Genomic DNA, 26,927 nt, shown 5'->3' with positions numbered 1-26,927 from the left:
TGGAGGGAACAATAAAATTAAATCAAAGGAATGTATTCAAAATACATAGATATTAGGACAAAAGCTATAGGTGAGTGATACTGAATCATTTCACGTAAGCTCATGATATTTCTTTTTTTTTATTTTGTTATTATACTTTAGGTTTTAGGGTACATGTGCACAATGTGCAGGTTTGTTACATATGTATCCATGTGCCGTGTTGGTTTGCTGCACCCATTAACTCGTCATTTAGCATTAGGTATATCTCCTAGTGCTGTCCCTCTCCCCTTCCCCTAACCCACAACAGTCCCCAGAGTGTGATGTTCCCCTTCCTGTGTCCATGAGTTCTCATTGTTCAATCCCCACCTATGAGTGAGAACATGCGGTGTTTGTTTTTTTGTCCTTGCGATAGTTTACTGAGAATGATGATACACCATGGAATACTATGCAGCCACAAAAAATGATGAGTTCATGTCCTCTGTAGGGGACATGGATGAAACTGGAAAGCTCATGATATTTCAAGTGAAGGGGTGTGTGTGTGTTGAGATGAGGTGATGGGGGTGCAGAAAGGGTGAGAAAGAGAAAGCAAAAGGAATAAATTAAAATGCAAGCAGAATGAATGATATACAAAGAAAAAAGCAATTATTCTTAAGAGTAAAGAAGGAATGATTTAATCTGACTAGTCTGTGATGCGAGGGTTAAAGGAAGAGTTAAATAAGAGAAAGCAAGCTCAGAAAAAGAGGTGGTTTTTAAAATGGGCTTTTAAAGACAAGGGGTGGCTAGCTAGGCAGTTGGCAAAGGGCATGCAGAGGGAACAGAATAATCAAGACCATGAAGACCACTTGCCTTTTATAAAAATAAAAATAATCAGCCTGGCGCAGTGGCTCATGCCTGTAATTCACGCACTTTGGGAGACCGAGGCGGGTGGACCATCAGGTCAGGAGATTGAGACCATCCCGTCTAATACAGTGAAACCCCGTCTCTACTAAAAATACAAAAAAGAAAAAATTAGCTGGGCGTGGTGGCAGGCACCTGTAATCCCCTCTACTCAGGAGGCTGAGGCAGGGGAATCGCTTGAACCTGGGAGGCAGAGTTTGCAGTGAGCTGAGATTGCACCACTGCACTCCAGCCTGGGCAACAGAGTGAGACTCTGTTTCAAAAAATAATAATAATAAAATAAAATAAATAAAAATAAAAAATAATAATACAAAGAGCTTGTGGACAACAGTGAATACATGAGCCGTATTTGGCCTGCTGGATTGTGAAAGAAACACAACACTAAAAGGATTCCTGGGCTACTTCACAGAGGGAGATTAGTGTTAAATGTAATCAGTTATAGCTGGATGTTTATGTTTATTTGGATCTTTCTTGAAATATATGTTCATTTTAAATACAGACTTAAAATAAATGTTAGAATGTGGTAAACTTATTCAATTTTTTGTAGAAAATATATAATTTAGTGGGACTGTGCTCATATCATTCTCGTAGTTTTGCATAGTGTGCTTGTATTGTTCTCACAGTATTTTTTTTGAACAGACCGTAAGACAGAAGGCAAAGCACTTTAAGTGACCTGGTCTCAATTCTCCCCAACTAGAGGCAAAGAACCTGAGGAAGTAAGAACTTCTGACACAGCTTTGCAAACCCAAAGCTGCAAAAGAAACATATAGATCCTGTCTGCTCTTTCCTAACTCCTGTTCATGGACACTGATTTCTCAGAATTTAGGAACACACTTTTCAGGAAAGGAGTTTTCTTTTAAGAGTTAATGTTTCTCAGACATGTCTCTAAAGGATAAATTCACTTTTGTGGAAACAGTATCTATTTTTCTTATTTCGGCTGTCCCTTAATCCACAGACAATAAAATCATGTAATTCATACTTAACACAACTTAAGTCTCCAATCATTTCTAGTTTGGCAGCTTCAACGCAGGGGTGCTTTCTTCCCATGGAGACATTTGAGCACACTCAGGAAACAAAAAAAGCATGGCAAATGGCACTGATGACTGTCAAAGTATTCTATGGATGGCAATTTTCAAAATTCTGGGAATACTACACAGCTATAAAAAAGAACAAGATCATGCCCGTTGCAGCAACATGGATAGAGCTGGAGGCCAATATTCTAAGCAAACTAACACAGGAACAGAAAACCAAATACCACATGTTCTCTCTTATAAGTAAGAGCTAAACAATGAGAACACATGGATTCTAGGAAGGGAACAACAGACACTGGGGCCTACCTGAGGGAGGAGAGAGAGGATCAGAAAAAATATCTATTGGGTGCTATGCTTATTACCCAGATGATGGAATTATTTGTACACCAAACCCCATGACATGCAGACTACCTACATAAAAATCTGTACATGCTCCCCTGAAACTGAAAGTTGAAAAAGATTCTGAGGCCCTGTTCTAAAAGTAAATATATTTCTAAAGCAACCACCAATGAAGGATTATCAGACACTAGTCTAGTGAATCAGAGAAGTGAGCAACAAAAACCCACTGTGTAGGAGGCTTCTGAGCCCTTCCCCACCTGCACTGTGCCCTGGTAAGCAGAGTGCCTGAATGGGGAAAGCACCTAGCTATGGCCAGCCAGGAGAACGTCCTAATTCAGAAGAAATAAAATGAGGTGATATGCGTGACAGCGCCCAGCACACTCTGGCCTCAGGAGAGGCCTGCTTCGTGCGTGTTTCCTCTGTTCCTCAGTCAGCCCATCTCCCTTGCCTGCCCCTCAATGAGTTTTAAAGGGCCAAGTCCCCAGTACCTCCACTCTTTAGGATGAGAGCAGAGTTCACTTCTGTAGCTTCCTGAGCCTCTGCTGAGTGAGCACGCTGGCCTCGTCCCCAAGGACACAAAAGGGTTAACGTAAGCCTGTGATGCAGTTATTCCTTGGTTGATGTTCTGCCCAGGTTGTTGTAGTCTCATCGTCATCATCTGGTTTTCAAATAGGTACTTCCTCTCTTAAGAGACCAGGGGTGCGTGTAATAAATGTGGGTTTCCCTTTGTTACTAGCTTGAGATTCCCACAGACTAACGTAAATCCAAGGGCAGCAGTTCTGAACATAATTTGTTTTTTGTGTGATGATCCACTGCTGATATCAATAAATACCATCCTCCCTGTATATTAGAAAATTCACAAAAATTTGGAGGACAAAAGATTTAGGACCACAGACTACAGATTGTAAGGACAAATCAAGACTTAAAATAAGAGGCTTACTTCTCTCTTTTGAAAATAACAAAAGACACTTTTTTCCCTCCATTTTTCTGAGAGCATTCACCTTAGAAAACTTCTAATTATTAAGTACATTTTTCTCTCGCTGAAACACGCATAATTCCATTTGAAAACTACAAGGACTCAGAAACAGAAATGTAAATATCAGGGAAGACAGCACACTTATCTCCCAGTCTCTGTGGCAGGACAGGAGCCTAACTTTAAGGGGAGCCTTGCTCTAAGTTGCAAAATTACTTCCTTTTATCAAGATATAACAAGTTAGTTTTTCCTCTGTATAAAGCCAATTATCTAACACAGATGAACATCCAAATTACCAGGTGAATCTAGGATAAATGACGTAGGACCAATGGCGTGTTCAATTCCTCCTCCTTAAAGACTAATAATAGTTTATCTTGACATGAAGTATGTGATGGGTTTTATCTGCTTATTTATGTAAAAGGATGAGATTTCTTTCTGTTTTTGCAATCTCTTAGCGATTATCTGTTATGGGCAACACATTCTGGTTGAAGGATTATTTAATAATAAAACTGCTCTCTTTCTTTAAAAAAAAAAAAAAATACCACTCCTCCCCATATGATGGTATCTGTTGATTGAGATAATCCATAAAGACAAAGGGATATTTGAATACAATAATTCTTTAAAATTAGTTTGTTTTATTTGATTATAGCAACATCAATTTACAGGACAGCAATATGCAAGAAATGTCAATTATCTAGTCAATAGGCAAATAGGTGGATCCTGTATGGATTAAGGGTCAGCAAACTACCTATTAACCCAGAGGCCGAATCCAGCTCATGAGCTAAGACAGGAAACACTAACATTAGATCTAAGTAAAGCAAAATGTTGTCCCCCACTAAAAATTCTCTTCTCAGTATTAGACCTATATTACAAAAAAAAATACTCAATTATTACACTTTGAATTTGGTCAATAAAAAATTGTGGAAATTGTTTTATAAGTACATAAAGTACTTATATAATATTTTTATTTTTGCCTTTTGGCCCATAAAACCTAAACTTTACTATCAGGCCCTTCACAGAAAAAGTTTGCTGAATCCTGTATTTGATTCAAATCCCCAGGGATCCACATGCCACATCTGCCTCAGCAACTCCCATTATCCTGCAACAGTCAGGAGCCCAGATGTGCCTGGGAGAGGCTTTCTCAAATGGTATGGGGGTGCATAGCCACTTCTTTGCCATCAGAACCCACCAATTGGTTGTGAATGTTTTAAAAGATTTACCTTGCCCCTTTCTGGATTTTTTTAGCTAATTAGTTTTCAAGAGGAGGAAAAAGACATACAGTTGTTCTCCTGTGATTTTAAGTGTTTTCTGGCTACCCACGGCAGCCCAGGAAATACAGTCCCGGACGCACAGGAGCTTCTCTGGGTCAGCTTTCTGTACAGTGTTATTTGCCAACCCACTAAGCTGGACAGGGAAAAGCACCTGACAGCAAAACAAGAGCACGTGGTCAGAGGATCTTTGGGCTAAGCTCTCCTGACCTTGGTATCTGTTTTTGTTTTCAGATCCACTCAGGAGCAGAGCAAGGCAGAGCTGTAGCCCAAGGTGTCCTTGGGCTCCCCTGTCCAGGGAACCCTGCTCACTGACCTTCTTAGTGCAATCAGGACGGCTGTTCTACACCCATCTCCACCTCCCCCAGAACCTCCTCCCCTGCTCATTCAGATCACCTCACCCTGCCACAGCCCACATTCTCTGTAATTGATTTCTCTTCCTTTCTGGCTTAACCCAGAGCCACCTCCACAAGCCTCCAATAACCAGGTCCCTATGGGTCACAGGAGATGTTCAGGTTGTCTGATAACTTAATTAGACCACTTTTGATGACAGCCAGGCCTGCTGCTGTGGGTGATCGTGGGTGAAAGGCTTAAGGCCTTAGAGAAAGGTGACACAAAATGTTCTTTCTCTGTCTTATAAACACTTGTTCAATAATTGTACGATTCCTGTCCTTCAGGATGAGAAAGATCTGTCGCTCCCCCCATTGCTTCTCTACACACAAATGATGTGTGTAAAGACCTTATAGCTATAGAATCCAGGCTGCTCTGCCTAAGTGTGCCTTTTCAAACTTAAATTTCATTTATTCCTTTGAATAGGTAATACATGCACATAATACAAACTTCAAAAGTTACAAAAGATTATACAGCAATAAATCAGTCTTCCTCCCACCCATGTCCCCAAGCTTTAAAGGTGGCATTTTCTTTATGACACTAATCTGTGCTGTCTGCCCTTGCTCAGTGCCTCTAATTATGAAACCACTGTATTGTTTGCATCTGACATTATTGGTTTTTTAATAGGCCTTTTATTTCAGATGGCTGAATAAGAATGGGATTCAAGAAATACACAACCGTGCATTCAATGGAACCCAACTAGATGAGCTGTAAGTAGCCCTGACTATTCTTCCAGGCCATTTAAAGGGAAATGGCTCTTACAACAGCAATATTTATGTGGCTTTGTGTTTTCCTTCTTCTTTCCTCAACCCCATCCCCAGGAATCTAAGCGATAATAAAAATTTAGAAGAATTGCCTAATGATGTTTTCCACGGAGCCTCTGGACCAGTCATTCTGTGAGTAGCTTTCCCCATTTCTGTATGTAAGAGCTCAGTTTGTGTAAGTTAGAAGTCAACTCTCTGCAGCTAGCGGAGAAGCTTCCAAGGCAGGGCTGGCCATCAAGTTCAATTTTTATTCATGTCATCTGCAAAGATTTATAGAGACAATTTAAGGCTTATCCACAGTCTAACTCTCCATTAAAAAGCAACACTAATAATAACATGTAATGAGCATGTACAGAGTGTCAGATGGTGTTCTAAGAAGTTAAGATGCATTTTCTTGTTTAATCCTTATAATCACCCCCTGTGGTAGGAGCTATTATTCCCATTTTACAGAAGGAAAAACTGGCTTCCCTGGAGAGGTTAATTCACTCACTCAAGGTTACACAAGAGTTACAGCAGGGATTTAAACTGATCTAACTCATGGTACAGACCCACAACCACTCGACTATGTGTCTCTTCCCTGGAAAGGAAAGCACAATTCTCCATCATCCTCAACACTCAGGAGGTTCCTTCAATCCAATGAGACCTATATACACATTATTTTTGGATCCTCTTTCCAAATCCCTTGGGATGCATTCCATGCCTCATAGCCCTGCATCAGCACCTCTCCTCTTGTCATTTCCTTAATTCCATCTTTCCCTCCAAAAGTGACTTTCCCATCTTCTCTTCTTACTTACACTGCCCCTTCCATCAAGGATCATTCCAAAGTTCTACCTCCTCAAATCTCTCTGACAACCTCACCATCAGTGACTTCTTCCCGTGGCTCTCATGGCCTTTAAGGCTTCTTTGGTGGGGGGACAATCTGCATCACAGTCACAAAAAGGCTTTTTAAAAATGTGTTCCTGGGCTCTAAGCAAGACCTACTACACTTACTGAAGAAAGTACTTCAAGATAAAGAAAGGAACCCAAAAGGAGAGAATGAGGTACAAGAAGGAATGGTGAGCAGAGCAATAGATAAGCATGTTAATAAATCTACAGTTTTACTAAATGATCCTTATGTAGCCTGCCTTAAGTCAAGTCAGGCGTTTAGAAGTCACCTACCTGAACCTCTTATTTGGCAGTTAGCATAGGCTACCATGTGTGGTTATCTACCCACCTACCGACTAACCATCTATCTGCATCACTTTTGTCTACACCAAATAGCTAATATTCTCCTTCAGGCTGGAACCTGTGTACCTCTAGAATTAGACCTGGTATGGAGAGTCAGAATTATAAATATTTATTATTAATGATAAAGGGTGTGTTGTGATCCATATATGAGATTCTGCTGCTTTGAAGAAGAAATATACACTTTAGGGTAGATTTATCATCCTGACCATGTTCAAAGATTATTCGAGAATGCCTGGCTTCAGATAGGCAACCTATACAAGTGGAGTATCAGTGTGATTAAAGCAGAGATACAGAGCAGACTGCCTTGGTTTAGACCAATTCTTTTACCTCTCTAAGCCTCGGTTTCCTCACCTAAAAAATGGCCAAAAAAATACCTATTTCCTAATATTATTTGAAGCATAAAACACACATACATAAATATTTTTTCACTCATCAGATAAATTTTTAAGCATCAGTCTTGTGCCATGCAGGGAACAAAGGAAAGTTCTTCCTCACAGAAAGCTTATATTCTCATTGGGGGGTGGAAATAGAGAGGAGTCAGTCAATACATTAAATATACAACTTAATATATCAAGTCATGATCTATCTATGAAGTACAAGGAAGGACTCAGGGCTAACAAATGGAGAGTGTTGGGCATACAGTCCATGTACTCAAGAATACAAAGTACTCAAAATTTGTACTGCTTAGTTCATGTTCCCTGTTCTTAGAGTACTTGGGAGACAAATGAATTTTGACAAGTACTTTTGATGTCTTTGATCCCCACAACAGCAGAATGTCAGTTTCACTTAGCAAAAAGCTCTGAAAGTTTTGAATGTTCCTAAGAGGGCATCTCTATCTGTTCATGACAGAATATGTCAGTGATGGGTGTGTTTATATATGTGACCTGTACCAGATACAATATTGAATCTATAGCATCTTAACCTACTATCTGCTCCTGAGTATAATGATGTTGGACGAGATCCCCCAACTCCTTCATTATCCAGCTGAAGAGATCAGAACCCAGAGGAGAGTGATCTGTTAAAGATCACACTGCAACTAGAAGGGGCAGAGTCTGGACCAGAAACTAGGTCTTCTGCCTCACATTCCATGTATTCCCACCATACCATGTTGCCATAAATACGTTTAATTGAACAGCTAAAAGTTATTCGGTGAGGCCCCCTGAAACTGGCTGTGAGCTAAAATAGAGAGGAAAATAACTATTAACACCAGCCTCCCAGCCTAAGAACACCAGTCTATGTTAGATAAATGTGGCACAGAACATCTCCTGAGGTTGCACAAGCGGATTCCAGGCCAAGATAATGCACAATGTATCTCATAAGAATGTTTAACAGAGAACACAAAACTTGAATCCCCCATCTAGCCCCACTGTGAATGCAGGCAGGAAGAGAGCCTCTGTGAAAGCATCGGAAGCAATTCTGCAAGGTCCTCAAGTTTATCCTTCTTACCACAGGAACACATCTGTCTAGAATTAAGGGAATAAAATTTATGGAAAATCCATGGAATTAGGAAGCACTCTCCATGACTTAAAAAGGTAGAGAGTGATAATGCATTCCCACATATTTTCATCTCAGTGCAGGATCCTGGCTGGAAGCCCGGCCTATAATTGCTAATTTCCTCTTCTCCCCCTGGGGCCAAAAGAATTGTTCACCTTAACATCAAGCCACCCTTTCTGGGGCTTTCAGATTAGTCCATAGATGTTCTTCAAGCCTCTCCCCTTGCTGACTTGAGATGCAAGAAGACAATAGCCTATTCCACATCCCACTTCTGCAACCAGATACACTAAACCATCTAAACCCTGGCCTGAGAGGTGCTTGTGTAGGTGTGCAGTAGACCAGCCCACCTCAGGTGATGAGTTAAGAGGTAAGAGTAGGAGTATGCATAGGCTATTCAGACCACAGTAGGCGCAAATCATGCTGATCTTGACTGTGCCTTGGGTCACATTGCTGTCCCCGCTCCTACACACACACAAAAAGACTGTGATATATCTGCATGCAGGAGTTTTACCGGAGGGTGCTCTCAGAATGTACAGGGAACCCTTGATGGAAGCAGAATCAGGGTAATGCATTTGCACCAAAAGGCTCAGCTGATCCCATGGGGAGATCTGGAGTTAAGATGGTCCTTCAAAGTTGTACTGAATTAAGGTAAGGGGCAAGTCCTCCATATCAAGAATCACTGGGTGCAGGCTGTCCCTGGGGAGGAGCCAAACACCTGGGGAGGAGTAAGTCAGCTGAGGGCAATTCCCAGAGTAGACTCAGCTGTGAGCCACCTCAGCTGTCAGTGGTTCTCAGCTGTCCTAGAGCAGCATGTTCAGAGTTGAGTAGGTTTTGGGGTGGTATTTTTGTGTTTTTTTTTTAATCACCCATGCTGGAGTGCAGTGGTGCCATCACAGCTGACAGCAGCCTTAAACTCCCGAGCTCCAGCGATCCTCCTGCCTCAGCCTTCTGAGTAGCTGGGACTACAAGCGTGCACCACCACACCTGGCCATTTTTGTTGTTGTTGCAGAGACAGGGTCTCACTATGTTGCCAAGGCTGATCTCCAACTCCTGGCCTCAAGTGATTCTCCTGCCTTGGACTCCCAAAGCACTGGAATTACAGGCGTGAGTCATAACACCCAGCCCCTACCTTTAGAATTTTTGATTCAGTAGGTCAGGGTTGAGGCCTGATAACTTGTATCTCTAACATCTTCCTAGTGAAACTGATGCTGCTTGTCCAGAGTGCTCTCTGAGAATTACTGCCCTAGGACCAATGTTGGGAATTGGGAAGCCTTGCTCAGTCTCCAAAATATCTCCTCCACAAGCCAAATGTGGTGAATCTTCCTCCCTCACTGGCTCAGTCCTTTTTCTCCAGTGGATATATGCAAGGAATTCTAAGAAAATTAAGGGGCACACACTCAAACTGATGATAGCTCCTTTCCTGAAGGCAAAATTTCTAGTTGAGGGAAAAATAGGGAGCCTCTGAACACCTGAGGGTGCAAGGGTGCACTGTTCCACGCAAAGAAAGATAGATGCAGAGAAAGCCAGGGGCATACAAACAAGTTTCATCGAGTTTCAGAGGAGCAGCTCAGCATCCTCATTTCCCCCTTATGAGTCTTGACCTTGAACATCAGCAGCCATCTGAGTTTTTACCTGATATTCTGAACTCACTCAAGGTTGTTTTTTTTTAAGCAATCGAGCAATTGCAGTTTCTTTGCGAAACAGTTTCCTGTGGGGAAAATTTAATGCATTGCCTTTGCAGGCTGGAGCCAGTACAATCATATTCTGATGGTTTATCAAATTGATTTGGCTATAGCTCAGATTCATTTGATAGTTCAGATTCAAATGCTGAGTTATTTGTATAAGAATGATTCTCTTCCATTACCAGTGTACCCACAGTCCTATAGATAGTAAATTGCCTTTTTATCCAGCCTGGGATCATGAAAGAGAGGTCTTCTAGCCATCTGTCAGTGTAGTATACACCAGAAATGTGCTCTCACTTATGGAAATGATTGACCTGTAATAACATCTTTGCTGGGAAAAATAGAAATTGTTTTGTTCAAATCCAATTTGTGGCACTGGCTATAACACACTTTATTAAATGGGGCACAGAGTGCTTTTTAACTCCTGCCTCTCCTGCCTCAGCCTCTTAATACCTCCCTACCCATGCAGTCTCTCTTGCTACCTTCTGTATCTCAAAATGAAGAATCCTAACGACGTTGAAACAATTTTAAATTACTAAATCTCTTCTGTGCAAGTCATAATCCCATGGGGTCTCCATTGGTCTTCTCAGGATTTAAATTCTCAAAACTACTCACTGCCTGAATATAGCATGTGTTGCAGTGTTAAAAGTGATATTTTTAAAAGAAAGACCAAAATCATTAGAACAGACCAGCCTGAAATATAAAGTTTAAAAACACCAGCCCACAACTACCCCTCCCCGCTTGTCCAGCCCATCAGTTCCAGGCACAAGGGCAAGAATAAAGTAAACATTCTCAAGTACTCATTGAGGGCATCAAGTCTTACATGACATACATTTAGTGGATGTTGATTAAACACCTACTGTGTGTCTGGCAAGGGGTAAGAAATATATGTAAAAACAAAAAGCGTACCTACGGTAATGCATCTGGCCAAGGGATGAATGTTACTTCCCAGTACAATAAGCACTGCAGAAATTTTCACAAATGGCTATAGTAATATACAGCAGATGCCTAATAAATCCTTGTCATCATGTCACACAATGACTTTTAACACGTGAAGCGATAGTGTGGGAGGAGACGACCTCTGTCATCCTAGGCCTGAATTTCTGCAAAAGCCACTTTGTCCCCTTCCTACCCTCAATCCTTTCCCCTTCTATTAGTTTACCAACTACTTATTGAACACCCACCATATGCTGGTATCAAGGTTCTCAAGACTAATCTTACAAAAATCCAGCTTTGAATAAACCATTCTTCTACTCATATAAATCCTAAACTCTTCTGCATGACTATCAAGGCTCAGAGACCTAATCCCATCCCATGGTTCCCTTTACTCCTCGAAGTATGATTGCCCAGAATAACTATTCTAAATACCCCTCCCTCACTGTGCCATGATTTATGTTCTGGGCCTCTCTCTCTAAGCCTATCTTTAGCAAATAGTCATTGTATTAGTCAAGGTTCTTCAAAGACAGAAACGAGAGAGACAGAGAGAGGAGAGGGGATTTTATTATTATTATTATTATTATTATTATTATTATTATTATTATATTTTAAGTTCTGGGATACATGTGCAGAACATGCAGGTTTGTTACATAGGTATACACGTGCCATGGTGGTTTGCTGCACCCATCAACCCATCATCTACATTAGGTATAACTGAAGGAGATAGAGACACAAAAAACCCCTCAAAAACATCAGTGAATCCAGGAGCTGGTTTTTGGAGACAATAACAAAATAGATAGACTGCTAGCCAGACTAATGAAGAATAAAAGAGAGAAGAATCAAATAAACACAATAAAAAATGATAAAGGAGATATCATCACCGATCCCACAGAAATACAAACTACCATCAGAGAATACTATAAACACCTCTATGCAAATAAACTAGAAAATATAAAAGAAATGGATAAATTCCTGGACACATACACTATCCCAGGACTAATCCAGGAAGAAGTTGAATCCTTGAATAGACCAATAACAAGTTCTGAAATTGAGGCAGTAACTAACAGCCTACCAACCAAAAAAAGCCCAGGATCAGACAGATCCACAGCCAAATTCTACTAGAGGTACAAAAAGGAGCTGGTACCATTCCTTCTGAAACTATTCCAAACAACAGAAAAAGAGGGACTCCTCTCTAACTCATTTTGTGAGGCAGCATCATCCTGATACCAAAATCTGGCAGAGACAAAAAAAAAAATTTCAGGCCAATATCCCTGATGAACATCAATGCGAAAATCCTCAATAAAATACTGGCAAACTAAATCCAGCAGCACATCAAGTCGGCTTATCCCTGGGATGCAAGCTTATCCACCACGATCAAGTTGGCTTCATCCCTGGGATGCAAGGCTGGTTCAAAATACACAAATCAATAAACAAATCCATCACATAAACAGAACCAATGACAAAAACCACACGATTATCTCAATAAGACGCACAAAAGGCCTTCAACAAAATTCAACACCACTTTATGCTAAAAACTCTCAATAATATAGGTATTGATGGACCATATCCCAAAATAATAAGAGCTATTTATGACAAACCCAAGCCAATATCATACTTAATGGGCAAAAACTGGAAGCATTTCCTTTGAAAACTGGCACAAGACAAAGATGCCCTCTCTCACCACTCCTATTCAACATAGTGTTGGAAGTTCTGGCCAGGACAATCAGGCAAGAGAAAGAAATAAAAGGTATTCAAATAGGAAGAGAGGAAGTCAAATTGTCTGTTTGTAGATGACATGATTGTATATTTCGAAAACCCCATCGTCTCAGCCCAAAATCTCTTTAAGCTGATAGGCAACTTCAGCAAAGTCTCAGGATACAAAATCAATGTGCAAAAATCACAAGCATTCCTATACACCAATAATAGACAAACAGAGGTCCAAATCATGAGCAAACTCCCATTCACAATTGCTACAGAGAGAATAAAAATACCTAGGAATACAACTTACAAGGGATGTGAAGGACCTCCTCAAGGAGAACTATGAACCACTGCTCAAGGAAATAAAAGAAGACGGGATTTCTTAGAGACATTGGCTCACATGGCTATGGAGGCTGAGGAGTCCATGATAGGCTATCTGCAAGCTGGAGAACCAGGGAAGCTATAGCATGGCTTGGTCCAAACTTGAAAGCTTCAGAATCGGGGAGGCCATCTAATTCTCAGTCCAAGCAAGAGGCCTGACGTGCCCGTGACAACAAGGAGACAGACGTGCGTTGGGGAGTAAGCAGAATGATACATTGGGTGGATTGACTTGAATGCCATCCAGTGTTTAGGTGTTAGATTGGGAAGAGGCCTGAGAACCAGGGAAATTGACCGTATAACTCTGAGTCTGAAGTCAAAGTCTTGAGAATCCAAGGGGGTTGGGGAGAGAAACTGGTACAAATCCCTGAGTCCAAAAGCCTGAGAACCTGGAGTTCTGATGTCTAAAAGTAGGGGAAGAAAGGGGACCCAGCTTCTGGGTGAGGGCATATCTTCCTTACTCAGTCCATGGATTCACATGCCAATCTCTTCTGGACATACCCTCAGACACCCAGAAATAGTGCTTTACCAACTATCTGAATATTCTTTAATCCACTGAAGTTGACACCTAAAATTAGCTATCGTGGTCACAATAATGTACTCCCATGAAGATGTGAATAACTGATATCTTTTTTTGTTACTCCCCCCCGCCCATGCCCATGTATATTTGCATCATAAAAATGGAGAGTGTTTTCATAAAGGAATTAAAATCAAACATCCGATTTTTAGGCCATGCAGAAGAACTGTAGCCAACAAATAGACAGATCTGTGTGTGTATGAGTGTGTGTGTATGTTTTAGGAGAACAGAGCAAAAAAGGGAATATACTAGAGTTAAGTCTCTAGCCAAGATCTGAACAAGATCTACTTATCTCATCTCTGTCCCTGCTAATATAAATTTCTATGGAATTTTCTTAATCCACGGAGATACTAGAGATATGTTGAATTTTCTGTCAGTTCAAAATTTGGAAGTCTTGACAGGTTCCATGTTTGATCACTTCAGACAGTAAGCTTTAAGTAAACACCTCCACAAAGACTTTTATTTCCCTGTCATCCAGGAACCACTTTTGCTTAAAAATTTGCTTTACTGAACTTTAAGTGACTTTGCCTCTTTCCTACCAAGAGCTCCCTCCTTCAACATCCACCAATGAAAGATCTCAATCCCAGGACACTGACAAGATGCCTTCGTCTCACGGCATCAAAGCCACCATGTGCAAATGGCAGCAGCACATGTGTCTTGTAGCTGTGATAAGAAGGAATCCAAAATCACAAGCTAGTTCCAGAACACTGAGCAACGGAAAGGCAATGAAGTTTACCAAGGAGGCTTCCCAATCTAACACCTAAACACTGGATTGCATTCAAGTCAATCTACCCAGTGTATCATTCTGCTTACTCCCCAAGGCATGTCTGTCTCCTTGTTGACATTGCACAAGGTTGCTCCCTTTCTTGGTAACTTTGATATTCTCAACTACATATACTTACCTGCTGCAGAAGCACCATTTTCCTGAGCTCACTTTAAGTCTAGATTTCTGGATTTCTCGGTCTGCCTTTCATTCATCTCCCCTTAGAATTAGCTCTTTTGTAAAATTTTGTCCAGCCTCTCATTTTTATTACAATGCTGAGTCATGTCTGCTTATCAGACAACTACTTACTGAATAGATTTCATGAACCCAAATCTATGCCAGAAGTGATACAGAACACAAAAGCCTCTTAATAATGCCTGCTCTCAGGGCACTTGAAATCTGGCTTTGGAGACAAACAAACATACATGAAAAGACAACCACAGGAAACAATAGAAGGCATAAAACAAGGTGCAAGATTCTGCAACTTCTGGAAGTCGGAGAACATCACAGTTGGCTGGGGTGATCTATCTATTTCCTTTCCTAATCCTTCTCCAATGTCACTCCCCAGTGTATCTTCAAACAAAGCAATAAGTTTCTGGGTACTCACTACATGAAAGGCACTGCTGAGAATGCTAGAGCCTTCTACCTTCAAGGAGAGATAAAATACAAATAGCTAGTACATAAAGCAAAAGACAGTCAGTGGTAAGAGAGGCAGAAAGTATACAGACTATAATGCTATCGCACTCTTATTGGTTTTCAAGGAAAAAATACTTCTTCAACTGTTAAACATTATGGAGACCTCAGTGGAGTTTGTTTTGGTTCTCTATTGCCTCATGAAAATATAATGGCTTAAAACAACCGTTCCATTTTGCTCACAGTTTTGTGTCAGACATTTGGATGGCTGGCCCTGATCCATGCAATGTCAGCTCAGGCGGCTGACAGTGGGGCGGGGGGGGTCCACTTCCAAGTTGTCCCCATCACTTATGTGCCTCACACATCTGTGCTTATTGGGTGTGTGTGTGCGTGTGCATGTGCATGTGTGTTTGTGTGTGTGTGGTGTCTTCTCTAACTCTGTCCATACAGCGTCTCATTCTCCAGGACCTCTCTGCATGGTTTAGGCTTTTACCAATATGGCAGCCTTAAGGTATTCAGAGATCTTTCATGGCAGCTGAAGACTCTGTTAAGACCAATGTAGAAGATGTCAGTGCTCTTAAAGGCTAGATCCATGATGAATAGCAACATTTCTATCATATTCTTTTATCTGAAGACATCACAGTTCTGCCCAGATTCAAGGGGAGAACAAATAGACCCTCGATGGGAAAGAGTGTAAAAGAATTTGCAGTCATCTTTAATCTACCACAGAGTATATGAGATAATGGGATGATATTCCATGGAGTATAAAAATTTGTTTCTCTTTAGAATCTTCAATTAATCCAATTTTTATACTGTAAACTCAAGGGGGAGACATAATTAAGAAAAATAACCTGCTTTGTATTGCTCGTTTTGAAAAATGTGAAAAATGTTCATGAGAGGCAATGATGGCCTTGGTCTAAATTGTTCCTAAAGGACTTCTAAAATGTGTTTTTTATCTCATTTCTTGGAGGGAGTCCTGAATTGTTATAGACAAAACAGGGAGTTGGGTCTCAGCCTTTGTTCTTTCCACATTTGAGAAAAAAAGAGGAACCCAAATGACAGATAAGAACTTGGTCACAGAAAACAGGGCAAGTGTCACTAACAGAACTGGCTAGAAGAGGGGTTGCCAAAAGAGAGAAACCAGAAAGATCTCCTGTAGCAAAGAAAAAAGTTGGAAATCTCTAAAACAATGGGAAGTATAAATGGACAGAAGGCAGAGACAGCAGCAGAGATCAAAGATTCATCACAGAGACAAGGGTTCATGGACCAGACTCTGATCTCCAGGGACCCCAAATCTGAAGAAGCATAATAGGGAGGGAGCTAGACAAGATGCCCTGGACCACCAGAACGTTTACCTTGTGGTGATAGCAATGAGTGTTGTGAGAAGTAATTAGATTCCAGATGTATGTGGTATATAAAGTCAAGAAGTTTTTCTGAGAGTTTTGATATGGGGTATGAGAGAAAGAGAGGAGTCCAGGTAGGCATCAACGTTTTTGCATGAACAACTGGAAAGGTGGAATAGATTTTCAGAAAAGATCAGGAAGGCCATTTTTATTATCCAAAGTCTGACCTGCATATTAGACAACTAAGTGGAGATTATAAGGAGGCAAATGAATATGAGTCTGGATTTCAAGAAAAAGAAGCAACCTAGAAATACAAATTTCAGCACCATCAGCATATAAATTGTGTTTATGTCATAAGACAGGATAAGCTCAACTGCAGAGTAAGTGAAGATTGAGAAAAGAAGTCTAGGCACTGAGTTCATTGGCTCTCCTAAAGTTGGAGGTCATGGAGGAACCAGCAAATAAGAAGAAACTTCCAGCGAGCTAGGAGACAAGTATTACTAGAGATACAGAAAGTTACCAGGAAGGCATAAAATTTATAAATTTGTATGAGCCTTAAAAAGTTATCAAACGTATATAAGGCAAAAATTGACAAAACTAGAAGTATACAAATCCAAAATCATAGTTGGAGATTTTAATATAATTTTCTCAGTAGTGACAGAACAAAGAAGCAAAAGAAAATAAGTAAGTATATAGGAGATTTGATCTAACTGACAGCTAACAAGGAGGGGACTATGTATAAAATACACACACACACAAATGCACACACACGTAACAAAGGTAATTGTTCTGAAAATGTAAATCTTCCTGAATATCAAACAGGGGATCAGTAGTCCAGAGACTGGCAACAGTAACCACTACTAACCCTAGGACTTGAGGAACAAATGAGGAAGTCATCTTACTGATGTCCAGGAACTGGGGCAACTGGTAGAAGCTGGATCCTCCAAGGATCTGTTCAACGAGAGCTGGAGTCACAGAGAAGACTCAGCTGCTGCCTGAGACAGAGGAGGGATGAGATATGCTCTTTTACCTATTCTCCAATATCCCACCAGTGCCATTTGCTAAACCCAATTGAAAGCTGATTGATAAGGTGGTACCTGGGAAATAGAACTGCAGGGATCATCCCTCCTGCAACACAGAGAAGAGCGTAGAGAAGGGCATGACATGAATGTGAGAGAAAACAGACAAATGATCAACACACTGTATACAGTGACTTGTCCTTCATCGTAAGAGCAATGGGGAGTCATTAAAGGGTCTTAAGCAGGAAGTCACAATCTCATAGGCATTTTTTACATCTGCAGTACTAAGATTGCAACAGATGGTCATGAGGACAGTTATAAGACCTTTGCATTTGTCTAGGCAGAGATTGTGGTGACTTAGACCAAAGTCACAGGAGAGGATGGAAGTAGGCTGATTTGAAACACATTTAAAAGTTAGGCTTGAGAGAACAAGACACTGATGTCCCATGAGGGAGTCAAGGATGGCACCCAGGTTTCCATTATGAAAAACATAGGAAATTGGAAGAGTCATTCGCTGAGATGGAAAAAACAAGGAGGAACATATTTACAAGAAAGATGGTAACTTCAGTTTTGATGCAAGTCATCAAAATGGTGGAGTTCAAAGAACAACTGATTATCTGGGCCTGGAGTTCAGGAGTAGGATCTGAATGGGGATACACATTTTAGAAGCCATCAGCACATGCCTGGTATCTGAAACTAAGGGAATGAATGAGATCACCTGAAAAGATTGGGTATAGTCAGAAGGGGTATAGGTATAGAGAAATGCTAATATTTAAAGAACAGATAAAAGAGAAGTAAAACAAAAGCATCAGAAAGAAGTCAACGGAGATGTCAGAGGAAAATATGTCGAGCAGAATATGATGCAAAGAAAGAAAGTATCTCAGAAAGAAGGAGCATTCTACCTGGGAAATGTAATTACAAACTCAAGGAGATCAGAACTAAAACATGGCCTTAATGAGTATTATTTCCCCAGAGGCCAAAGAGAAATTCAATTGAATTGTGAGATGAGGAAATAAAAGCATGAATAACTAGTATAAATTTGCTTGGGAAATGGAAGTGACAAGGCAGTACTTAGGGGTGGGTTTCACTGGACAATAGGAAGCCATTATAAATTTTTGAGCAGGATAATTATACAATGAAAGCAAGACTTTGAAAATGTAATTTTCACCAGATTGTGAGAACATATGGGGTAGCAAATATATATTCACACCCCCAAGTTTCATTACTCTGAGTGCCTACTGCTTTGATTTACAGGGAATGCCAACATTAAAAGACTCTTCTTCCTCAAGTATATCCAAGGGTCCCCAAGGATGCTGAAATGAACTCATCCTGGTCATCACTTGCTACCACCCCCATCAGAAGTACCACCCATGGCCAAGCTGTTGGCCCCAACAGGTCCAAGCTGGTGCCATTTAAATCTCCTTGTTCTCACCAGCCGGTCTTGGTTTTGAAGGTTGCAACTACCAGTGGTACTGCCAGAAAAGCACCCACATCACTGGTGCTGCTGCCAGAAAGGATGGAACTTGCAGCCCATCAGGGGCAGGGACCTGCTTAAACTGGTCATTTGTGCTGAGGTCTAATGGACAGGCAGAGACTTTCCTACCCAACAAGAACAACTGTCTCTCTCTCACACTCTGTGTTATGTTTACTAAGAATAGTTGCCAGACACTAAGTGTTGTGTGTTGGTCAGGAAGTTTTTTCTGTACTTTAACTCATCTAATTTTAACAACAACCCTCTGAGGTAGATAGGATTTTTGTCTTCCCATTTTACAGCTGAAAACTGAAACATGGAGAAGTGACATACTTGACCAAGGTCATAAATCTAATAGGGAGAGGGGCAAGGTACATAGGCAGGCAGGTCTGCTGTAGATGCCAAGTTCATAACCACCGCTCTATACTGCCACTTGGACTTTGTGCTAACACTGCCCCTACCGCCTGCCAGACTCTTCTTCCTCTTGTAGTATATTTCCTTCTTGTCCCTTTTTCTGAAATTTGGCCACAGATTCTACTCCAGCTCATCAGAAATATTTTTATAGCTAGTTTTATGGTACAGACAAATGGTTTCAATCCCTTAGTCCCATGCAAATTAGCAGGTACAAATAGACTGTAGAAGGGAAGGTGGCTAATTCTACTCACCAGCAACACTTATGCCCCAAATTAGCCAGGATGTAAGTATATCCAGGAATCAGAGTGGCCTGTTATCTAACTCCTCCCACCAGGAACAGAAGGACCAGGACTCCTACAGAACCAAATGTCCTATTAGCCAAATATTGATCTGGCCAAGGTGTGTTGGAGGAACCGGAGTCTCTCTCCTGATCCATGTAAGAATATCACTAGTGTGTCTGCTATTTCGCCTGCTAACCAAGAGCAAAAAGTTTTAGGTCCATAGTAATCCTGTTATATTTACCTTTTCTCTTTATAGAGATATTTCAAGAACAAGGATCCATTCCCTGCCTAGCTATGGCTTAGAAAATCTTAAGAAGCTGAGGGCCAGGTCGACTTACAACTTCAAAAAGCTTCCTAGTCTGGAAAAGCTTGTCGCCCTCATGGAAGCCAGCCTCACCTATCCCAGCCATTGCTGTGCCTTTGCAAACTGGAGACGGCAAATGTGAGTCCATCCTTTGAGCCCTGCTCAGGCATTTCCCCAGTGTAGAACTTAGTCCACAATTTCCACCTATCTGTGACATGAAGATAATCTACTTGCAGAGAGTTCCCTGTCTCAAGCCCTTTGGCACATTCTGGGTCAAAAATTCAGTTTGTGGAGAGTGAGGAATAGTTGAATTCTTTCATTTCTTCAAAAGTGGGCTCACAGGAGTGGGCTCACAGGAGAGGGGCAGAACATATACCAAGTACTAAATGAGAAAACATGAAAAATACTAAGCATAGTGCCTCAGAGTTGGTGCATAATATCTGTTTCCTCTTTCCTTTGTACCATTATAGATTTAATCCTTCAAGTCCCAAACTCTGCACCTGATAAATGCCCCATCCATGTCATCTTTGGCGGGGAGATGCATAAATGTCATGCCAGAGACTGATGTACATATCTGCAGCACATCCCAATCACTCTAAGCCTCTCTAATCTACCTTGGGATCTTACTACCTCACAGGGAGGATAAAGATTAAGACATCTCGTTACTTTGGCTTTCAAAGAAAGCCGGGTTCAAGGAAGCCCAGACTTAAAGAGGGTGATCTAAACAGAGACAAGTCCTAGTAGCTAACTGATTAAAAAAGTGAGGTAATCATAGACAGGATCTGGAGAGAGTAAACAGAAAGTCCCTTGGAGATTGTACATATGTTCCAGACATTTAAATGATCCATTGGAGGTAAGAACTTACTGAGTATCAGAGTTCTCAAAGCTCTCACTCTCCTCTGAGCTCGCCTACATAAGCCACACCATGTAGTTGCACTCATCAAATGATGTCTTTTCATTACTCTTATATACTAGCCTAGAACTAATACAGCTTTCCTATGATATTATTTCACTGTTTAACACAGTCTCCTCTATTATTCAACCTTTAACATATATTGACCAGTCCATGTGGACATATTCATTGCTCAAAAGCAAAACAAAAAGAGCAACAAAACAGTGCACACCCTAAAATGTTTTCAAAGTAGCTGGAAGTTTCTACTCAGACTCTTTTGGAGGATTTGTAGAAAAATAGCTGTTTTTCAGAATCCGCATGCATCATTGAGATATTATCCAGAATGGGCACTCTTCATAGATTAGCTCAAGAGCTAGGAAATTTCTTCCTGACAACCAGAATTCTTAAGGTGCTGGGCTGAAGCAGTGGCTTGCCTCTTTTATATTCCAGATAAGAATTATTCTATCCAGAGTGAGAAAGATACCAATTTTGCACCAAGTCCCTGGAACTGAATACCCCGAAGGAAAAATAAAGAACATTAAGATTGGCTAGGCAAGGTGGCTCACACCCATAATCCCAGCACTTTGGGAGGCCAAGGAAGAATAACTCCTTGAGCCCAGGAGTTTGAGACCAGCCTGGGTACATGGTGGGACCTCATTTCTACAAAAAAAATGAACAAAATTAGCCATATGTGGTGGTGCATGCCTGTAGTCCCAGCTACTCGGGAGGCTAAAGTGGGAGGATTACTTGAGCCCAGGAGTTGGAGGCTTCAGTGAGCTATAATCATGCCACTGTACTTCAGCCTAGGCAGCAGAGTGAGACCCTGACTTTAAAAAAAAAGAAGAAAATGTTAAGATCACTGTGAGAGAAGCTTGCAGTGTGCTATTTAGCCCAGTTCCAACACACCCCAAGAATTTGTTGTCTCATCGTGTTACTCAGACTCCTCTAGACATAGCCTCAAGGCTCTTCCAACCAGAATCTCCACATCTGCCTTATATTGTCACAGGACATGAGGTCTTCTCTGATCTCTCTAGATCGCTCGGCTGTCATCCCTCTAGGTTGCTGCTGTAATTTACCATCCAGGCCTGTTGGGGTACAGCAAGGGAGAGGAACATGGTTCTTCCACAACGTGCCAAAATGGAGTAACAAAAATTGCGATAGGTGGTTTTCATTTTTTATTTTTAGCAATGGGTATTTGATTTTCATGTTTATCAAATTCACACACACAAACACCACAAAATAATTATGTTATTCAGAAGATAATTTCAGATTTATTCCTTCAATAGTGTCATTTCATTGTATATCATAGTAGGTGTGGTTTGGTAGTGGGATTCAAGTTTTAACTTGTATGGTGAAATTATTCTCCTGATCCTCATTTGGAAATTATGCCCAGAGTGTAAACATGAGTGCCCTGTGACTCAAACTTTGGCTAGTGGTCCTCCTGGACTGTTCCTGGACTTTTCCTGGGCTCTTCCCAAAAGTTCATATCAACTACACTCTTCATTTGTCATTGAACCAGATATTTCCTTGTTATAATTCTGTATTCATTTTGCATTACTTTGCTCTCATTTTATTCTTCAATTTTTATTGTTAAATACAATAAAAATTGTGTTTCTTCACAACTCAATGTTGTGAAGGTCATTTCTTCACAATTCAATATTAAATTGACATGCTGTGGCATATGCTTCTAAGTACCCACACAGGGCCTAGACCTCAACAAGAATTCCATAAGTAATCACCATCATTTGTCTTTGTACTGCTGACATTTGCTGAGTATTCACTGCCAAGCACTGTAATATTCTGTATCTTTATCTCATTTAATTCCCACAATGGTAATATCATTATTATTCCTTTCTCACAGAGACAGAAACTAAGGCTCAGAGATACTAAATAACTTGACCTACACTGACCAAACAGATCCAAATCTGGTCTGCCTGCCTCCAGAGCTTAGGCTCTGCGACATTGCTATGCCACCCCCAAGCATCTGTTCACTGACTGATCAGAGTCCAAGAGTGCCACTTTTTAAACTGACCCTAAACTGAGTTCTCAACTCCTTATGATAGTCAGGATTTTCCAAAGTACTGCGGAGGCAAGATTTGATGTCCCTTGGTTTCCACTTTTGTTTCTGTTCTTATCTCAGAGACGTAAGTTATTTACTTTTCTCCTCACTTCATGTCAGTGGGTCACTTCTGTTTCAGAAAAAGAGAAGCACAATATTTAAAATATATGGACAGCAGTGTCAACAATAAGAATCTTCACAGACAGCGACCATAAGCCGCAGGAAGTGAAGGCTGTTTCTGGAGAGTTAAGTCAGATCTCAGTCCAATGAACCAAACTGCAGCCAGCAAGTACCAGGTTACTTACTTTCTCTTCCTGGAATCAGGCTGCAGCTAATTCAATAACAGGGTTTAAGAGTCTAGAGTTAGACTAAGGACCACAGGATACCCCTCTTCTCCCCTCTATACCCATTATGGAGCTTGCCTCACCTTTCTTGGAAGACCACTGACTAAACCAAAACATTTTCTGGGCTCCGTTTCCCTTCACTTTCAATTCTGTGTATGTTAATCATTTAGCCTTAAAAAAACAAACAAACAAAAAGAATCCCTTAGGCCAAGGGAAAATGACTTCCTGGCAATTCAATTCACTTCCCAGGGGTGAGAGAAGAGAGGACGGCACACTTCCTAACAGCCCCTTCTCATCCAGGTTGATGGGGCAAGGTTCAGTCCCTGTATAATAGGTTGGAACACCTGGCAAGACTCATCCTTTAGCATCAAATGGAGTCTTCACCTCCTCCACTCCCCCAGCCACCTCTTTGCTTCTTATGAGGGTTTTGATACTTACTTCGCCACTTATATCTGAGGTTATGTCAAGGTTTAAAAAAAATACAGTCAACTTAATATTGCTGTGAACTTGCCCCTTGGGGAAGGAGGGAAAGGTACGCATGTGTATGTGTGATTTTTTTTTTTTTTTTGCATCCAAAAAGGTCCCAACGTAAGGCTTATTCCCATTCCATAAGCCTTTACTTCCAAACAGAAGTATTACCTTCCATGTCTCTACATCCAGAGTATTGATAGACTACTCTGGGGTAGAATATTTATGGGTATACCCATGGATTGAATATTTATCACCTGGATTTCATTCAAATCCCTCTGTAAGTACCTCTATCCTGTTGACAAGGCCCCTTGTACATTTGGGTTTAAAGGCAAAACCAAGACATTAAAGTGAGCCCAAGGAGAGCTAGGCTGCCCAGAGGATGAGTTCCATTCTTAGAATAGATTAGGTCCTTTTGCAACTTGCATTGTTCTTTGGGGCACTCACTAGGAAACTGTTCAATATGAGAGAGCCAGGCTTACCTTGCAGACAAACACATGCCTGAGGCCTATTGTGGCCCCCAGAAAGTGAGATAATAAAGAACAGGAAAGACCCTGGTAACATTTCAGGCAAATTAGCTGGCCTCCTAATAGCCTGAGTACCAAAGAGCCAGGGAATAGGGGCTGGCTGGGAACTAACTACAGATTTTGATCCCCTAATTTATGTAGACAAGAGAAGCAAATAAGTTCTCATTTGAGTCAGAGAACAGTCTGGATCTCCCAGCGATTTGAGTGTAGACGAATAGGAATATGTCCTACTCAGGTGTATTAAGAGATAGCTGGATCAAGATGGGAGAAGGAAAAGGGTAGAGTTGATACTAGTTCTTTAAATTATTTTCACTTAACAGCAAGGCTTAGTCTCAGGCGCCTTCCTCCCCACATTCAGGTTGTGGCAAGATGGTTTCCCCAGAGAGCCATCCAACTCTAGTAATATATATACAAGTTGTTATATTCATTTACAGTAAGCAGCATTAACCCTTGAGCTTAGCCTCAAGGGCAGGTATGATGTGAGAAGAAAAAAAAAAAAAATCTCAGGAAGAAACCCATCATTTCTACCCTGCACAAAGACAGTGATGTATTTGCTATTCTGGATCTGAGATGTTGATTCTATTTCTTTTTCTATTTTTCTAGCTCTGAGCTTCATCCAATTTGCAACAAATCTATTTTAAGGCAAGAAGTTGATTATATGACTCAGGCTAGGGGTCAGAGAGCCTCTCTGGCAGAAGACAATGAATCCAGCTACAGCAGAGGATTTGACATGACGTACACTGAGTTTGACTATGACTTATGCAATGAAGTGGTTGACGTGACCTGCTCCCCTAAGCCAGATGCATTCAACCCATGTGAAGATATCATGGGGTACAACATCCTCAGAGTCCTGATATGGTTTATCAGCATCCTGGCCATCACTGGGAACATCATAGTGCTGGTGATCCTAACTACCAGCCAATATAAACTCACTGTCCCCAGGTTCCTTATGTGCAACCTGGCCTTTGCTGATCTCTGCATTGGAATCTACCTGCTGCTCATTGCATCAGTTGATATCCACACCAAGAACCAATATCACAACTATGCCATTGACTGGCAAACTGGGGCAGGCTGTGATGCTGCTGGCTTTTTCACTGTCTTTGCCAGTGAGCTGTCGGTCTACACTCTGACAGCTATCACCTTGGAAAGATGGCATACCATCACCCATGCCATGCAGCTGGACTGCAAGGTGCAGCTCCGCCATGCTGCCAGTGTCATGGTGATGGGCTGGATTTTTGCTTTTGCAGCTGCTCTCTTTCCCATCTTTGGCATCAGCAGCTACATGAAGGTGAGCATCTGCCTGCCAATGGATATTGACAGCCCTTTGTCACAGCTGTATGTCATGTCCCTCCTTGTGCTCAATGTCCTGGCCTTTGTGGTCATCTGTGGCTGCTATACCCACATCTACCTCACAGTGCGGAACCCCAACATCGTGTCCTCCTCTAGTGACACCAGGATCGCCAAGCGCATGGCCATGCTCATCTTCACTGACTTCCTCTGCATGGCACCCATTTCTTTCTTTGCCATTTCTGCCTCCCTCAAGGTGCCCCTCATCACTGTGTCCAAAGCAAAGATTCTGCTGGTTCTGTTTTACCCCATCAACTCCTGTGCCAACCCCTTCCTCTATGCCATCTTTACCAAAAATTTTCGCAGAGATTTCTTCATTCTGCTGAGCAAGTGTGGCTGCTACGAAATGCAAGCCCAAATTTATAGGACAGAAACCTCATCCACTGCCCACAACTCCCATCCAAGGAATGGCCACTGCTCTTCAGCTCCCAGAGTCACTAATGGTTCCACTTACATACTTGTCCCTCTAAGTCATTCAGCCCAAAAGTAAAACACAATGTGAAAATGTGTCTGAGTGTTGAATGATAATTCAGTCTTGCCTTTGAAGGGTATGTCACAAATAGCTGACAGTGCTTCTACATATTTCATCTAATTTAATATTCCTGGCAGACCTTTAAGGTAAATTGGTCAGGAACTATTAATTCCATGTGATACATTGGGAAGCTGAATTATTAGTAACAACAATAATTAAAGAATGCAATACTATATTACATATTTTATCCTTATATATGTTATTTTTGAACATTATGTTCAAAGTGCTTTTGTTCAGATATCTCAAGTGATCCCTGTTAAATAAGCAGGACAGGGATTATTCTTGGAGTTTTACAAATGAGGACACCAAGACTCAAAGAGTTAAGTGACTTGTTCAAAAGTGTTTGGTTTGTAAGAGGCAGAGCCAGGATTAGGTATTCCAACTCCCAGAGAATTTCCAAGAGAAGCACCATGGTATTCACTCATTCATTCATTCATTCATTCAACAAATATTAATTGAACACCCATGTGAAGCCTTTGTGATGCGTCAATGTGCATAGGCTGAGATACATTTCCCAGAATTCCCTTCCTCATGTGTTTCCAGTTAGAGTGGGCCATAGTGAAGACTCTAGGAAAATAGGAGGGCAGAGGAAAATGGCAGCCATTCTGTAGCTCAGCACACTTTGTTGCTGATGCTGACTCAGCTCACTGCTGTGAAGCAGCAGCTGGGTCTCCAATTGCTCCAGCCTTCCCTGGATCCTCCTTCAGGTTCTCAGACTCGTCCTGGGCCAGGTATATTTGTTAAGCTCCATGATAAAGGGTCCAACTTCTATAGGGCACTTTCATCACCAAGGTCAGAGGCAACAAGAATACAATCAGGGCTCAGGGTGTGCTTGTGGAGTTCTACCTGTGCTGCTGCTTCCAGCATGCTGTGATCTTCCCTTTATGATTGCCCACC

At 41.3% G+C, this 26,927-nt stretch overlaps 1 protein-coding gene across 2 annotated transcripts in view; it reads left to right on the top strand.

Moving 5' to 3' along the window:
• The window catches only part of FSHR (follicle stimulating hormone receptor), a 199,921-nt gene extending 173,352 nt beyond the window's left edge, over positions 1-26,569 (top strand). For both annotated transcript variants that reach the window (XM_003262369.2, XM_003262368.2), the window contains 4 exons: positions 5,519-5,587; positions 5,699-5,773; positions 19,814-19,999; positions 24,755-26,569. In XM_003262369.2, coding sequence (XP_003262417.1) covers positions 5,519-5,587; positions 5,699-5,773; positions 19,814-19,999; positions 24,755-25,988 — 1,564 coding nt within the window. In that variant the 3' untranslated portion in view covers positions 25,989-26,569. The remainder of the gene's footprint in view (positions 1-5,518; positions 5,588-5,698; positions 5,774-19,813; positions 20,000-24,754) is intronic.
• The last annotated feature ends 358 nt before the right edge of the window (positions 26,570-26,927 follow it).

The sequence above is a fragment of the Nomascus leucogenys genome, chromosome 14, assembly GCF_006542625.1.
Source record: "Nomascus leucogenys isolate Asia chromosome 14, Asia_NLE_v1, whole genome shotgun sequence".
Lineage (NCBI taxonomy): Eukaryota > Metazoa > Chordata > Mammalia > Primates > Hylobatidae > Nomascus > Nomascus leucogenys.
The sequence above is the reverse complement of the archived record's forward strand: the minus strand, read 5'-3'. Positions and strand labels throughout refer to the sequence as shown.